The sequence below is a fragment of the Bos indicus genome, chromosome 1 (assembly GCF_029378745.1).
Source record: "Bos indicus isolate NIAB-ARS_2022 breed Sahiwal x Tharparkar chromosome 1, NIAB-ARS_B.indTharparkar_mat_pri_1.0, whole genome shotgun sequence".
Lineage (NCBI taxonomy): Eukaryota > Metazoa > Chordata > Mammalia > Artiodactyla > Bovidae > Bos > Bos indicus.
The window spans coordinates 75,895,005-75,913,396 of record NC_091760.1 but is presented as its reverse complement, the minus strand read 5'-3'; the positions used below and the strand labels follow the sequence as shown (position 1 = coordinate 75,913,396).

The 18,392-nt window shown below is 37.5% G+C and overlaps 1 protein-coding gene across 5 annotated transcripts in view; it reads right to left on the bottom strand.

Annotated features, from left to right (window-relative positions):
- Positions 1-18,392, bottom strand: part of FGF12 (fibroblast growth factor 12) — a 615,850-nt gene that overhangs the window by 12,040 nt on the left and 585,418 nt on the right. For all 5 annotated transcript variants that reach the window (XM_019958105.2, XM_019958099.2, XM_070789979.1 and 2 more), the window contains one exon: positions 16,181-16,379. In XM_019958105.2, coding sequence (XP_019813664.1) covers positions 16,181-16,379 — 199 coding nt within the window. The remainder of the gene's footprint in view (positions 1-16,180; positions 16,380-18,392) is intronic.

The window sequence follows — 18,392 nt, the reverse complement described above, 5'->3', positions numbered from 1 at the left end:
GTGACTATTAAAACCAGAGATGTCCTATTTGCATGGGAAGAACCAACAATTCCCCAATAGTCAACAGTATCAGTCTTAGAACTGTGCTAAGAAAAAGAGAATTGAGATACACTAAGGATTGATGCTTTTGAAGTGTGGTGTTGGAAGACTCTTGAGAGTCCCTTGGACTGCAAGGATCCAACCAGTTCATTCTGAAGGAGATCAGCCCTGGGATTTCTTTGGAAGGAATGATGCTAAAGCTGAAACTCCAGTACTTTGGCCACCTCATGCAAAGAGTTGACTCATTGGAAAAGACTCTGATGCTGGGAGGGATTGGGGGCAGGAGGAGAAGGGGACGACAGAGGATGAGATGGCTGGATGGCATCACTGACTCAATGGACGTGATTCTGGGTGAACTCTGGGAGTTGGTGATGGACAGGGAGGCCTGGCATGCTGCGATTCATGGGGTCGCAAAGAGTCAGACATGACTGAGCAACTGAACTGAACTGAACTGAAGGATATAGGACTGTGAAGAAAGCTGAGCGCTGAAGAACTGATGCTTTTGAACTGTGGTGCTGGAGAAGACTCTTGAGAGTCCCTTGGACTGCAAGGAGATCCAACCAGTCCATCCTAAAGGAGACCAGTCCTGGCTGTTCATTGGAAGGACTGATGCTGAGGCTGAAACTTCAATACTTTGGCCACTTCACGCGAAGAGTTAACTCATTGGAAAAGACCCTGATGCTGAGAGGGATTGGGGGCAGGAGGAGAAGGGGACAACAGAGGATAAGATGGCTGGATGGCATCACCAACTCAATGCACATGAGTTTGGGTGAACTCTGGGAGATGGTGATGGAGAGGGAGGCCTGGCGTGCTGCGATTCATGGGGTTTCAAAGAGTCGGACGTGACTGAGTGACTGAACTGAACTGAACTGAACTGAAGGATACAGGGCTGGTGAGAGGATAGGGAAATCTGATGAAAACATCCTAGGCCTTCGCTATCTAATACAGTATCCATTTTGCCTATGTGGTCACTGATCACTAAAAATGTGGCTCGCCCTAATTCAGAAGTGCAAGAGGGATAAAATAAACAGTGAATTTTAAAGACCACAGTAAAAATTAAATCTCAGTGGTAATGCTTTATATTACTTACATATTGAAGTGATAATATTTGAATATACTATATTGAGTATATTATTAAAATCCATTTCATGTTTATTTTTTATTTTTAAAATATGACTACCAGAAAATTTTAAATTACATATTTAGCTCATATTATATTTCTATTACACAATGCTCTCTTAGAAGAGTTTGCTCTTCTCTGAAAAAGAAGTGTCTTGATTAATGTCAAGAGCTTCCCAGGTGGCTCAGAGGTAAATAATCCACCTGCCAATGTAGGGGATGTGGGGTTTGATTCCTGGGTTGGGAAGATCCCCTGGAGTAGGAAATGGCAACCCACTCCAGTATTCTTGCCTGGGAAATCCCATGGACAGAGGAGCCTGGCAGACTACAGTCCATATGCTTGCAAAGAGTTGGGCATGACTTAGTACACATGCAGGATTAATCTCAAAGCTACCAATTACTATATGATGGGGAGGGGAACTGAGAAAACTTCCTGACCTGATTGACCTGACCTCCATATGCACACTTAGAAGAGACAGCGTATATTGGATTTCTTTGGTGGAATGACCTGGTTCACAAAGCATTTACTGACCCTTTTAATTTGGCTTAACTAATATTGCATCATTTGGATTCTATTACATTATTTTCTTTTTTCCTCTCCTCAAATTCCAATTACTCTTTTGCTGACTGATATCCAAAGAGGAATTTGTTTCAGTATTAATTTGTTCATTTATTCTATGAGCAGAAACAAACTGCTTCGTACCAGGTGCTCTGTGGCAACTGCAAGAAATGATCTAATTCCTGTCTTCAAGGAGTTCAAGGCTAAGAAAGAGAGCATAGACATGCACACAGATCACAGAGAGGAAAGGGCCATAGCAGAGCTGAATGGGAATGAGTATATAAAATAGCTCTTTAATGTTGATTTAGTCTTGAAGGAGGCAAAGGGTTTAGCGAAGTAGATGGGCTAATAAATAAGAATGAAGGGATGGGACTGCCAGTGGTTAAGAATCTGCCTGCCAATTCAGGGTACACGAGTTCGATCCCTGGTCTGGAAAGATTCCACATGCCACAGGGCAACTAAGCCAGTGCACGACAACTATGGACCCGGTGCCTTAGAGCCCGTGCTCCACAAGACAAAGCACCACAGTGAGAAGCCTGCTCGCCGCAGCTGGAGAGTAGCCCCCACTCACCGCACTAGAGAAAGCCTGCGCACAGCCACGAAGGCCCAGTGCATCCAAAGATAAAAAAAAAGAATGAAGGGATGAAGTGCAGGTTGTCTAAGAGGAACAGTGACTGTTGAAGCATCAGGTAAAACTGAGGTGGTGAGGGATGAGAGTGACCAAGCCAACTTGAGTCAGACCTTCTGAAGTCCAGGAGAGAGGATTTAAACCTGGATTGTGGTATATATCAGCCTTAATTTGATAGTGAACAAACAGCTAATAATATGCCCATCAAGTTGAGTGTATAGGGAAAAATCTATTCAATCTCCTTATCTATAAAAATGTCCAACTATGCTTATATGACATGAATACAGCCAGGCAGGATAGTTAAGAAGAATCAGTCAAATTGAATCTTACTACATAGATTCCATAAGAAATGGCTGGCAACATTTCAAACTTTTATGAGTTGTTCTGATGCCTTGCAAACACCATCTTAATTTCTTAGGAACAAACCTAGCTGAGGCACTATTACGTATGAGACCAGCTGTGTATCTAATGTATATAGTTGGCTCTCTGTATCCATGGATTCTACATCCTCAGAAGGATTGGAAAATACTCAATTAGAAATTCCAGAAAGTTCCAAAAAACAAAACTTGAATTTGTCCTGATCTAGCAACCATTTACACAGTGTTTACATTGTATTAGGTACTATAAACGATCTAGAGATGATTTAAAGTATCCAGGAGTACATATGTAGTTGCTGCTGCTAAGTCGCTTCAGTCGTGTCCAACTCTGTGCAACCCCATAGACGGCCTCCTACCAGGCTCCCCCATCCCCGGGATTCTCCAAGCAAGAACACTGGAGTGGGTTGCCATTTCCTTCTCCAGTGCATGAAAGTGAAAAGTGAAAGTGAAGTCGCTCAGTCGTGCCTGACTCTTAGTGATGCCATGGACTGCAGCCTACCAGGCTCCTCTGTCCATGGGATTTTCCAGGCAAGAGTACTGGAGTGGGGTGCCATTGCCTCCTCCAATGTGTGTAGTATATATATGCAAATACTATGCTATTTCATAGAAGGGACTTGAAGATCTATAGATTTCAGTATCAGAAGGATTCCTGGAATGAGCTGCAAATACTGAGTGATAACTATATTTGACATCTAACATATTTTAAGTTCCATAATTTTAACTGTAATTCAAAGTTAAAATTACAAATTTTAACTGTAATTTAGTTGCTAAGCCATATTCAATTGGTTAAGCTAACTAACATACTGACAAGGGCTATCCTTTTGTTTTGTGGGAAGCTTAAGAAGAATAAACAGTAAGTGATAAATCAAGAATTACTAGTTCTACATATGAGAATCCTATATATTTGACTGTACACTAAAAATTAATCACAATTTTTTATAGCTATTGGTACTAGAATTTTAAGTTCTGGTATTAATTTTTCAATTATCTATTACTAAGCAATTGTGAAAAATCTTTAAGAAACATTTCTAGGGAACCATCTAGAAGCTGATCTTCAAGAGTTACATAAATTCTACAGCTCCTAAACTGTGCTTCTCAAATTCTCCTGTCCCATGTAAGTCAAGTTTTTTCATCCCAATAATTGATTCCTGATTTTAATTTGCAGTAGTTCAAAGGATTTTCCATCACTTTCTATTACAACAAGATATTATTTCATTAGAAAACATATTTATTAGTGTAGGGCTTAGAATTTTTAAAAATCTATCTGGCCTTGAATATTTTCTTCCACAGTGCTCTGCTTTATATATTCTATCCACTACAGCTATAACAGCAAAGCTTGATATTCTAGTTATTTTGATAAGGAGTAATTTCTAAATTGAGAATAAAGTGAATAAAACAAAAAATCTAACTTACTATCTTTCTTGTTTTCCCAGCTCCCCAAATCTGTTTCACAGAAACTCAGACTCAGTGCTACCTTAAGATTTAACAACTGGAAACAAATTCTCTACGGGAAACTTGGGATGTTACTGTCTAATCATGTATCATTCAGAATCCTATGGGCTTCATTTGTGATACAGGCTTTATTTTTAGTGGGCATGATTTAATGGCCACCTGTTGTTACAGAATTGATTTCTTTGGTGTTACTTCCCAATTTAACTTCATACTATTTTTACAAGTTTCAATATCCAAATTTCAAGAATGCTTAGTATCCTAATATAATACCTGGCTGATTAACAACGTTACTTCTCCGTCACATGGCTCTTCTAGGTTGTCTTGATCATATTTCTTGCTCTTTTTCCAGTGTGATAAAATACACTTGCTCTTTTTTCACCCCACATAATGTTTTTGAGATAAGTATTATGGTTCCTCTAACACATGTGATATCATAATGTCGTTGCTTTTGTTTTAGTTGCTAAGCCATATTCAATTCTTTGTGACCCCATGCACTGTAGCCTACCAGACTCTTCTGTCCATGGAATTTCCCAGGCAAGAATACTAGAGTGGGTTGCTATTTCCTTCTCCAGGGGATCTTCCTGACCCAGGGATTGAACCTACATTTCCTGCATTGGCAGGCAGATTTACTGCTGAGCCACCAGGGAAGCCCTAGTTCTGGATAAATGGTAAAAGGAGATAATGCTTTGAAAAGGGAAGTATTTCTGTATGGCTCTTTAGAACTCTTTCTTCAAATCAGTTTTCTGTTTTTCCTCTTTTCTCATATATGTTTAAATTTCTTCTTCTTCTTTCCCTTCTCCCTCCCCAACCCTTGCTCTTCCTCCTTCTCTTCTTCTGAAAGTTTCGTTTTACTCATGTTTTGACTTTTCTTGATTTACAGCACATCGAAGCAGAGGGGTTTATCCCAGGTTTCAGAATAAAAATGAGGCAGAGATTTCATGAGCGAATACTCTTCCTTATTTGCAGACACAGGGACAAGTGAGGGTTTCTAATAACATAACTCACGTTACATATTGTTTTAAGACATGGCATCCATTAGGAACCCTTAGTTCACCCCTTCATTGTAAAGAGGACACATTTGCATGATTGACACTCATAACTAAGTGACTTGGTGTAGGGAAGGCTATCATTCTCACAGCTTCCTGAGAGATCGTGCCCGTACTTCTATAGAAAGTCCTGCAGTCCTGTTATCAATTAAAATTCTACACTTGGTCATAACAAGACCATAAGCTACCAACCTTATGGTAACATATGGTATTTGTTCTATTTAAATTTTGCTTTATTTTTAAATGCAAGATTGTGCCATTAGAAAAGAAAAAGACGAAACATGTATCACTTCATCTTCTCTTTGTAGGTTTAGGTACGGGTCTTTCCAGGATTGACTTTCCACTTAGTATTTTTCTGTTATATTCTTTCACTTGTACCTCTGCTGTAAATGCAGTTATCAGAACCAGCAGGTGTCTCTTGCCATTATAATAGCTCAGATTCCCTGTTTGAAACATTTAACATTCAATAGTTGGTTTTATTTTAGTTATCATACATTTCTCTTGAAAAACAAACTAAAATAATGTCTTTCTTAAAAGTTAAATCCCAGGGGTTGCTATTATTTATAAATCAAACTATAATAAGCCAGGTTCCAGGTACAATCCAAGGGGTATTCCTCTAAGAAACTGCTGTCCTCTTAACCATTTGCTGTTTTAGTCAGTAAGTCATGTCTGACTCTTTGTGACCATAGGGACTATAGCCCACCAGGCTCTTCTTGCCCATGGGATTTCCCAGGCAAGAAGGGATCTTCCTGACCCAGGGGTAGAACCTGCATCTCCTGTGTCTTCTGTATTGGCAGGGGGATTCTTTACTGCTGAGTCTAAGCTAATATTAATTGAACACTTACTCGGTATCTGCACTTTATATACAGTAAGATTATTTTAAATGACCTTAACAGACAGTTTAATCGATCCCTTTCTCAGTTAAGGAAACTGAAGAGCAGAAAAGGTAGTTTGTTTAAGGTCATTCAAGGACATAAACAGAATCATGTGTGATTAGCTCCAGAGTTCCTGCTCTAAGCTTATAGTCAAACAGCTTAATGAGTTTGGAGAAAAAACTTAGTTGCTTGGTCTCAGTCAAAATCTTGATCCTAGGGACTTCTCTGGTGGTCCAATGACTAAGAATCTGGGCTTCCAGTGTAGGGGGCTGGGGTTCGATCCCTGGTCAGGGAACTAGATCCTGCATGTTACTTAAAAGTCCCACATGCCACAACTAAAGATCCCACATGCCACAATAAGATCCAGTGTAGCCAAATAAATAAATATTTAAAAAAAAATCTTGACCCCAAACCTCATGGGGGTGCTGAGTACTTCGTGGAATCCTCCTCCATTTCTCTAGCCAATTCCCTCTCCCCGTCTTCCTAAGTGACTATTCCATATCTCTCCTTCCTCCTCAAACTCTGAAAACTGCCTCATACCCTCCTTAGACTGAGGAAATAGGCTTGCTTTCTTTCCTTTTCTTTTCTCTTTTTCTCCTTCTCCATTTATCTCTCCCTCTTTCCTTCCCTTTTGTCAGTAACCACACTCTGAATTCACTTGGAAAATAAATACAGAAGAGAAAGCGTTCATATTTCCACCACAAAAGTTATAACAACCTGCACACATCTGTGCATATCCTGGCTTCCTGCTTGTTAAAAGTGCTTGAACTCTTCCTGTTTCTATTTAAATCCAGTCCTAACTTTGCCACTTGTGTACTTGATCCCATCCCCTCTGGTCAGTGTTACTCAGTGACTCTCTCTCCTATAAGACCAATTTCCCTTCTCCCCCATCAGTCTATAAATATGCTAAACAGCTTTAAACAAACAAACCCCAACACATAGCCACCATGTTTCTCTCCACCTTGTACTCCATTTCTCTATTTTCCTTTTATAACAAGACGCCTCAGAAGAGTCATTTAATATTACTTTCTTCTTTCCTTTAACTCTTGTTATAACTTCTATCAACTCCAATTAGACATTCCCACAGCTCCTCTGAAATCAATCCTGTCAAGTCACTATTGAATGTATGGTCAGTCCTCATTCAACAGCTTGCTGCCTGCTCTACCAGTATTTGGTAGAGATAACAACTCTAATCTTGACTTCCCTGGTGGCTCAGTTTTGCCTCTTTCTAGTTATATGGACCCGGAAAAGGAAACGGCACCCCACTCCAGTACTCTTGCCTGGAAACTCCCATGGACGGAAGAACCAGGTAGGCTGCAGTCCATGGGGTCGCTAAGGGTCTTTCACAACTGAGTGACTTCACTTTCACTTTTCACTTTTATGCACTGGAGAAGGAAATGGCAACCCACTCCAGTGTTCTTGCCTGGAGAATCCCAAGGACGGGGGAGCCTGGTGGGCTGCCATCTATGGGTTTGCACAGAGTTGGACACGACTGAAGTGACTTAGCAGCAGCAGCAACAGCTATATGGACCTGGGTGAGCTATGTAATCGCTCTTAAACTCAGTTTCCTTGTGTTTAAAATTGGGATAATATTCTTAATCTTAATGTTTCCTCCCAAAGTGTCACTGACTAGCAAATGATACTTCTGTTAGGAGGAATGTTGAAAATAACAAAAAATCTTTCAAATGTTTTAAAATTTGTACTTAGCAAATAGTAAATTTGTACACAGTATATAGTACAACTGCTACTGATTATTACTTTTATATTACTACTGGATTCTTATAAATCATTAAAAAGTTGAAAGTTTTGATAATTATGGAAGAACTAGGTGTAAATCCTCGATAGTATTTCTTTGGACTGAAGAGTTGAGAAACTTGAGAGGAAGGCAACTGTAATTGTTGCTGATGGATTCTGTTTTCCAAATGGAGGCAAGATAATTCCAATTTCTAATAAAACTCATAAATGACACTTGATAAAGAACCCCCATGTTATATCAGTTTCCATCAAAGAGGAATGAAATATGACTAATCTTTTTATTACTACCAATTTAATCAAATTTTCCTTGGCGCTCTGTAATTTCCAAGAAGTGGAAAGGTTAGATTGCTCTGTTAGTTAGTGTACCATTAAAGAAACTTAATTGTCTTAATAGCAGATCATGGAAGAGTGTGGGCAATTAACAGGAAGCAATTTCACACCTTAATTAATGTCACATAGAATCCCTTTGGAACTGTAGAAGAACTTTAAGTGCTGGTTCAGAAGCAATGCATTGCCAAAGGGATGCACCCAGTGTGCTGTAAATATTTATTATAAAGAGTTAGGAGACATCATGAACAAAAAGATCTGTACCTTCATTTAGAAAGACATCAGAAGCAGTATTTGTGTGCATGAGAGAGAGAGAGAGAGAGATGGAAGAAGAATGTGTCACAGAGAGTAGGAGGGCTTTATTGAAGATCAAATTCAAAACCAGAAAAAAAGCTGCTTTGAATGAGTTACACTGGTTAGGGGGAATAAGTTGTCACAGGCTGGCAGAGATCCCACACTCAAAAGATGGAGAGAGAGAGAGAGAGAAAGGCTGCTATTATATTTTCTGTAATGGAAACAATCAGGAGCATAAAAGGTACATTTTTACTACATCTGTTTTTTGTCTTTTAGTATTGTTGGGTCCAAAAGATGATTTTGGAAAAAACAAGCCATCTAGTTTTCTTTCAAGTTAACTGAAATAAAAACATCAAATAATTTGCCATTAGTTATCTTCTCGATAGTAGCTTTACAAAGTCATGACTCCTGATTTATTCACTTCTTTGGTGTCTTAGTACATAGTTTTTGAATAGATTATTTTCCCTCCAAATTCAATTTTCATTGTCTCTAATACTTTATTCAATACCATGCCTGACAGCCTTTCTCCAGTACCTAACACAGTAACACAATGTCCAATTTCCAAGGGAAAATGGAAAAGGCACTTTGCATTGATCTGACAGATTTGAGAAATCTAACCTTCTTACAGTGTCTAATCTTCATACTATTTCGGTGAAATAGATGGAATTTATAATCAACCACATTTCCAGAGATAACTTACTTTGAAGTAATAAATTGTTTTCTCAAAATTACTTAGTAAATCAGTGGTAAGAGCTTTTTTAAGACATTTATCTGGATTTATTAGTGGCAGAGTCTATTTTCTTCTAATATTTCAATCTTTTCTTTTAAATTTATTTATTTTATTGAAGGCTAATTACTTTACAATATTGTAGTGGTTTTTCCATACATTGACATGAATCAGCCATGAGTGTACATGTGTCCCCCATCCCCCTCCCACCTCCCTCCCCATCCCATCCCTCTGGGTCATTCCAGTGCTCTGGCCCTGAGCACTCTGTCTCATGCATCAAACCTGGACTGGCAATCTGTTGCACATATGATAAATACATGTTTCAATGCTATTCTCTCAAATCATCCCACCCTCGCCTTCTCCCACAGAGTCCAAAAGACTGTTCTATACATCTGTGTCTCTTTTGCTGTCTCACATACAGGGTTATTGTTACCATCTTTCTAAATTCCTTATGTATGCATTAGTATACTGTATTGGTGTTTTTCTTTCTGGCTTACTTCACTCTATATAATAGGCTCCAGTTTCATCCACCTCATTAGAACTGATTCAAATGTATTCTTTTTAATGGCTGAGTAATACTCCATTATGTATATGTACTACAGCTTTCTTATCCATTTGTCTGCTGACAGACATCTAGGTTGCTTCCATGTCCTGGCTATTATAAACAGTGCTGCGATGAACATTGGGGTACATGTGTATCTTTCAATTCTGGTTCCCTCAGTGTACATGCCCAGCAGTGGGATTGCTGGGTCATATAGCAGTTCTATTTCCAAATTTTTAAAGGAATCTCCACACAGTTCTCATAGTGGCCGTACCAGTTTGCATTCCCACCAACAGTATAAGAGGGTTCCCTTTTCTCCACACCCTCTCCAGCATTTATTGTGTGTAGACTTTTGGATAGCAGCCATTCTGATCAGTGTGAGATGGTACCTCACTGTGGTTTTGATTTGCATTTCTCTGATAATGAGTGATGCTGAGCATCTTTTCATGTGTTTGTTAGCCCGCCCTCTGTATGTCTTCTTTGGAGAACTGTCTGTTTAGTTCTCTGGCCCATTTTTTGATTAGGTCATTTACTTTTCTGGAATTGAGCTGCAGGAGTTGCTTGTACATTTTTGAGATTAATTCTTTGTCAGTTGCTTCTTTTGCTATTATTTTCTCCCATTCTGAAGGCTGTCTTTTTACCTTGCTTATAGTTTCCTTCGTTGTGCAAAAGCTTTTAAGTTTAATTAGGTCCCATTTGTTTATTTTTGCATTTATTTCCATTACTCTGGGAGGTGGGTCATAGGGGATCCTGCTGTGGTTTATGTCGGAGGGTGTTTTGCCTATGTTTTCCTCTAGGAGTTTTATGGTTTCTGGTCTTACGTTTAGATCTTTAAACCGTTTTGAGTTTATTTTTATGTATGGCGTTAGAAAGTGTTCCAGTTTAATTCTTTTACACGTGGTTGACCACTTGTTAAAGAGATTGTCTTTTCTCCATTGTATATTCTTGCCTCCTTTGTAAAAGATAAGGTGTCCATAGATGTGTGGATTTATCTCTGTGGTTTATTTTGTTCCATTGATCTATATTTCTGTCTTTGTGCCAGTACCATACTGTCTTGATGACTGTAGCTTTGTAGTATAGCCTGAAGTCTAATTGATTACTATCAAGTTAATTTCTTAGTGATCAATTTGGTATAATATTTGGTATTACCTCTATTAAGTCCATTTAGTAATTTAACCTAGCACTAATGTACAACCATCCTAATAGCAGTAGGAAAGCTAACCATGTAAAATGTTTAATACATTTAATTCCAAGGTGTCAGAATGAGAATTTACTCTATATTAGATTTGTTGTTGTTGTTTAGTTTCTAAGTTGTGTCCAACTCTTTGAGATTCCACTATCTCAAATAATTTACTCAAATTGGGTTGGTGATGCCATCCAACCATCTCATCTTCTGCCACCCCTTTCTCCTTTTTCCTTCAGTCTTTCCCAGCATCAGGGTCTCTTCCAATGAGTTGGCTCTTTGCATCAGGTGCCCAAAGTATTGGAGCTTCAGCTTCAGTATCAGTCATTCCAATGAATATTCAGGGTTGATTTCCCTTAAGATTTACTGGTTTGATCTCCTTGCAGTCTAAAGGACTCTCAAGAGTCTTCTCTAGCACTACAATTTGAAAACATCAATTCTTTGGTGCTCAGTCTTCTTTACAGTCAAACTCTTACATCCATACATGACTACTGGAAAAACCATAGCTTTGACTATACAGACCTTTGTTGGCAAAGTGATGTCTCTGCTTTTTAATAAGCTGTCTAGTTTTGTCATAGCCTTCCTTTCAAGGAGCAAACATCTTTTAACTTCATGGCTGCAGTCACTATCTGCAGTTATTTTGGTGCCTAAGAAAATAAAATCTGTCACTGCTTCCACTTTCTCTCCCATTTGCCATGAAGTGATGGGACCAGATGCCATATTAGATTAGACTTTTAAAATATATAGATCATAATAATTTGAATATATTTAAATATTTCCTATGGCCAGATAGGATCAAAGTGAGCATAGAAACACCAAGGTCAGTTTAGAACACCAAATCTCAAACCTAGTTGCTATCAAAATTACTTAGAGTATAAAATCTGAATACTTGGGAGATTTGGCCTAAGAATTGGTAGCTTTTAAAACCACTCCAGGTGGTTCTGATACTAATGCTTGGGAAAATATGATCTACATTATACTGCTGGAACTTTATCCAGATTCTATTAGTTTAAAGCAACAGTTCTAACAGGCAGAATGGATAACTGTAACTGTTCTAAAGGTGTGTGAGTAAAGGTATGTACAAGCTGTGTTAGTCTTATCTCCCCACTGGAAAATAAATTGGTAGAAAATGGTAAATGTTCTTTTAGTTCAAATTTATTATTTCTGTAGCAGTGGCTTTCAACTGATATTTACTAATTTCACTTTAGAAATATATTTCTCAAAAAAAAAAAAAAAAGAAATATATTTCTCAGTCAAGAATTAAGTTCTTGAACCTTAACTCTTGGAAAGCACTCACATTCTTTTCAGGAGGAAGAAATTCGATTCTGAATATCCAACCACCTGCAGGAGCTGAGCAATGAGCTCTTTGAAGGAGGAGGGAGGAGAAAAGGAGGAGATTGTCTCTAATTCTTTGTCAGAAAGTATTTGGCTTCTATATTTGAAGCTAAAGGGGGAGGTCACCATCAGACAATTTAAATCTAGGGAAGCTACTTATCTGTGGTGTGAACAATGCTTTGAAAGGGCAAAACTAGGAATGGTGAAGCCTGTGCTGTTGTCTAAAATTCCAGGGGAGGGTAAGTACAGGTTGATGTGCAATGTACATGGTAATGGGTTTAAATATCAAGTCCATCCATCTGTCTGAATAGATGCTCTTGCAACCCGTTATTAACACTGCCTATCTTCTAAACACAGGATGGAAGGTGAAGCTGTGAAGGGAAAGGGGCTGGTCCCTAACAATTGCAGAGCCATAGAACCAGTCCTGGACAGCAGGTTTGTATATTTGGCTTGTGAGACAATAACACTTTGTTTAATTAAGCTGCTCTGAACATGGGTTTTGTGTTGTACACAACTGAATTTAATACTAACATTTACAAGAAGGAATGCTTGGTTGTCTTTTCCACATTTGTACTGAAATGCAGCAAATGTGAAGAATTAAGGCAGCTCTCAAACTCAGAACATGGTAATAGTATACATTCCTGTTATAAATTTGTACATGGTCATTCATACCCAAGAAAAGGCTTCTCTAGCTACAGTGCAGACAGAAGTCATGATTAGGAGGGTTGGTTACAGGTATTTAATTTGGGGGGAGGGCAGGGTATGAAATGCATTATTTATAAAAGGAATAAATAAAACACATGGACTTTTTTACTTTTATGCTTTCATGAATTTTCCAAAATTGTTAATGAGCATGCACTACTTTTATTACAACAAGAAAATCAACTTAAATGTACAAATAAAAACGGTTCAATAGTTTTAATAGTTTACTCATACTGCACCTGGAGTGGTTTTGTCTGCCTAATCCCTACCTCCTGTCTCAAATGTTCTGAACCTGTCCTAGCCTTGAAGATGTGTTAAAATAACAACTTTCCAATGTCTTCCCTTTGCTGGAAGTGCTGTCTCTTTCTATAAATCTCAATATCATTTCTGGCAACATGTAATATATCATTTTTATATTAAATTACTGTCATTAGTAACAATACTTAGTACCTCCAAAAATATGAAAAAGTTTTCTGGAGCATATAGTTCTTCCTTGTCTTTGTATTTATCTATGCATTCATCTGTTCATTTACTTGTTCACTTATCCAATTGACAGTAATTATTGAATATCTCTCTACAATACATCAGATATTGTACAAGATACAAGGATATATGAGAAAAATAAAACATCTGTATAGCAATTGTGGAAAACAGTATAGAGGTTCCTTAAAAAGCTAAAAATAGAACTGCCATTATTATTGTTGTTCAGTCACTAAGTCATGTCTGACTCTGCAACCCCATAGACTGCAGCACATCAGGCTTCCCTATCCTTGCCATCTCCTGGAGTTTGCTCAGATTCATTTCCATTGAGTCAGTGATACTACTTAACCATCTCATGCTCTGCTGCCCTCTTCTGCTTTTGCCTTCAGTCTTTCCCAGCGTCAGGGTCTTCTCCAGTGAACCAGCTCTTCCCATCAGGGGGCCAAAGGACAGGAGCTTCAGCTTTAGCATCAGTCCTTCCAATGAATATTCAGGGTTGATTCCTTTAGGATTGGCTGGTTTGATCTCCAAGAAACTCTCAAGAGTCTTCTCCAACACCACAGCTTGAAAGCATCAGTTCTTCTCTGCTTAGCCTTGTTTATGATCCAACTCTCACATCCATACATGACTACTGGAAAAACCGTAACTTTGACTGTATGGACCTTTGTCAGCAAAGTGATGTCTCTGTTTTTTAATATGCTGTCTAGATTTGTCATAGCTTTCCTTCCCAGGAGTAAGCCATATGATCCAGCAATCCCACTACGGGGCATATACCCTAGGAAAACCACAATTCAAAATGATGCATGTACCCCATTGTTCAGTATGTCACTATTTACAATAGTCAAAACATGGAAACAATCTAAAGGCCCAACAACAGATGAATGGATAAAGATGTGGTACATATATGCAATGGAATATTACTCATCCATATAAAAGGATCAAAATTGGGTCATTTGTAGAGATGTAGATGGACCTAGAGTTTGTCATACAGAGTGAAGTCAGAAAGAGAAACACAAATATTGTATATTAATGCATATACGTGGAATCTAGAACAATGGTTCAGATGAACCCATTTTCAGGAATAGAGATGCAGATGTAGAGAACGGATGTGTGGACACAGGAAGAAAAGGGGAAGGGACAAACTGGGAAATTAGGATTGACATATATACACTACCATGTGTAAAATAGAGAGCTAGCAGGAAGCTGCTATATAGCAAAGGGAGCTCAACTCCATGTTCTGTGATGATCTGGAAGGGTGAGATGGTGGGTGGGTATAGAAGGGAGTTGCAAGAGGGAACTGATTCACTTCCTTGTACAGCAGAAAGGAACACAACATTGTAAGGCAATTATACTCTAATAAAGAAAAAGAAATAAAACGTAAACAAAGTAATCTAATCATGGATAAGAAGAGACAGAGACAGATTTAATACAATGTGATAATTTCTAGCAGAGAGAACAAGATACAATAATAAGGTAACAGAGTGTTCAATTCTACTTGAAGGAAGTCAGGGAGGCCCTCCATAGAAGTACTGACTCCTTGAATTAATTTTTTACAAGGTCTGACAGGCATTTCCCAGGCACATGAATAGAATTTTGTGAGAGAGAAAGGCAAAATAACTACATAAAGCCCAAAATAGTAAAAACATATTACAAACAGAAAAAAAATGTAGAACAGAAGAAAGTTCTGTTTTGTGTGGTTAAAAGCACAGTGTGTGATGGGAGGTTTGAGAAGGTCTAGAAGCTTTGAATGTCACATTTCCCCCCAGTGCTTTGAACATAGTATTGATTTACCAAGTGTTTGCTGACAGTTACAGTCCTTTGGGATCTATAGAAGGCACTGTGTCCCTACACTGTCCCTTCTAGATATGGGACAGCAAGCCTGGCTAAATCACAGAATAGCAATGCACTATTTGCTCTTTGCAAATAAATCACAAAATAGCAATTTTCTCATTTCTTCAGACAAGGAAAATGAACTGATGTTTTAAGTGATTATAATGTGACTTCTAGAGAAGAGTGTGTGTTGGTAAATATCTAGACTACTGCTGCTTTTTCAGTCTGTATTAAAAAGCTTGACTGAATATAGTACATGTGCTGTTACCCCAATGGTATGTGTTTGTCCTTCTTAGGGAATGAGTTGCCAAAAACGGGTTTCCTCAGCATTAAATTACTTAGTTCACTCATCAACTGAAATAAATGGGCACCATATTATATGATCAAGGGAGAGGAAGGCATAGGCTCAGTGGGGAAAGATAAAATTTAAAAACTATAATATTTATTATCACAGTAAACAGATATTTTCTTTCTTGAAAAAATACAAAGAAAACTGAATACATCAGATCGTGAAGTTTGTTCATAATAATGTAGCAATTAGGATACAAATATATTTCTAAAAGCCTTGATAAAACTTTAAAGCACTATAATAGTATTATTGGTTTTTCAAGAGTGTAGCCTGAGAAATTAAATCACTGAGTTCATTAAAGAAAGAAATTATATTCCAAATGGTCACTGCTACTATTTTTCTACTTTCAAGAAATTCTAGCCTCTGTATTCAAGTAGTTTTTCTCTAAGTGCCAAGTATTTGTAATAGATTTTTTTTTGATAGGAAGTAGTACTATTGTATTTCCTGAATCTTTGTTCTGATCTGCTGCATTAAAAACAATCTCCCCTGAGTGAAAGGACAAAGAGCAGAACTGGCATCAACACACAGATCTGGATCTAAAGAAAAGAAGCTCGGCTCATACCTTCAATAGGTTTTGGTACAAAATGTGATGAGGGCTTGGTTTTCTTCACTCTGTTCCCCTTCATAATCTGACCTTCCTTATTGAGTCCCAAAAACCAAGCTCGGCCTGATTCTTGCTGACGGTACAGTGTGGAAGAATAGATCACATAGTAGTTTTCAAACACAGATTCCTTAAATTTGCATTCTGGAGTGAAAACATCCTGCAGAAAGATAAAAAAGAAGATACAAAAGAGAGAAAGTTTTTAATAATACATCAACAATAAGCCTGAAATATAGGCCCTCTGTTCAGAAAAAAATGAGAAATAATTGCATGTAATTTCTGTTAGCATTTGGTTATAAAGATTTATCATACAAAATCAAGAAACAAGATTTCCTTTCTAAAAAACCTTTTTACTCCACAGAACACAATTGCCCAAGCCTGAATCATTCCTTGGGCTAAACTAATATCATTCAAGATTGTGCTCAAGTCCAAAATTAGACCTCAGTACAATGTTTATAAATTTAAGAGAATGGTTATTATGCATTTTTGTGGCCATTAGCATATAAAATGTAACACTGGAAATCAAAATATAACACAACCACAGCACATGCAGGCTTGAGCAGATGATTTTAAAGGGAGAACCCTATATATTCATAAATCTGTTAAACAGCCAAAGCTTGTAACATAAAGTCACTAGTATACTAGCTGTTTTCTTAATGTCAGTAACTTTCCGATTAACTTCTTTGAAATATTTTTTTACTTACTAATCAAGATTTCAGGTAAATATATCCAGGAAAATATTACTATTATATTGTTTGATATCTAATGAAACATAGAATGAGCAACTTAGTTCAACAAGGAACCTTAGTAGTCCTCTACCTCATCTCTATCACTTGATTAGTGACCATCAAAAGGTTATATGATTAATATAAAGTTAAACAACAACAAAATAACTGCATCCATGCCAGAACTTGTATTTATTGCTTCATAATATCAAGTTCACCTTTTCTGACTCTCAAGTTCACCTTTTCTACCTGAGTCTTGTTTAGGGGCTTACAATGAGATTTTACAATCAATACAATAAAATCAAATTCTAACAAGCCAACTGAACAACATGAATTTCATGGAAAGAAGACATTTCTCCCCTTCAAAGAGAAACAGAAGAAAAGCAAATGTGACTGCATCTTTTTCAGTAGTAAACAAGTAAACAGTCCTTCAAGTAAACAAGAACTCTACATGACATATTCACCACAGTCACTGTTTTTCTTCACTAAGTGCTAGAGGAATCTCTTCCTTGTAACTCTTTCAATCAAAGATGGCAGTGATTTAATGCAGTTCCATATGGGGTTAAGTTACTGAGGAATATGTAGGACTAAAGCTGTTAAAACCATGTCCTTGGAGGTGATTCTTCCAGACTAATCCTGTAGATTCATTTGCAAAGAGCTACAGTGATGCATCTACGTGGACAGATGAAGGTCTTTAGTGATAAAGAAACCATTGAATGGACTCCGTTCATTTTAAATGGTTGAAAAATTATAGGCCCAAAAAATGAGACTAAAAAATATGAGAAAGGAAATGGAAAGGTGGTTTTACGCATTAAAATAACAATAATATTTCAATAAAAATTATTATATTGATAATAAAAATATGATGTCACAGAATACTGTATTGTAAGTAAACTTGGTGGCTTATGAATCAGAAAAACAATTGACTATATGGTGCCATTTCATATCTGCTAAGATGGCTATATCAAAAGAGATGCATAATGAAAAGTACTGGTGAGGATTTAGAAGAACTACATTCCTTATCCCTCCCTTGCTGGTAAAAATGTAAATAATGCAGCAGCTCTGGGAAATAGTTTGGTAGTTCCACACAAGGTTAAACATCCAGTTACCACGTGATCTAGTAATTCTACTTCTAGGTATGTACCTGTGAGAAATGAATATATGTCCATATGTGAACTTGTATACAAATATCCATAGGAGCATGATTCATAATGTGGAAACAATTCAAACATCTATTAATGGATAAACAGATAAACAAATGTGATATATCCATACAATGAAATATTATTTGGCCTTTAAAAAGGATGGGGTACTGACTCATGTGACAATACAGATGAATCTCAAAAACATTAAGCCAGACTCAATAGGTCACATGTTGTATGATCCAATGTGTATGAAACATGCAGAACAGGCAAACACAGAGACAAAACATGGATTATGGCTGCCAA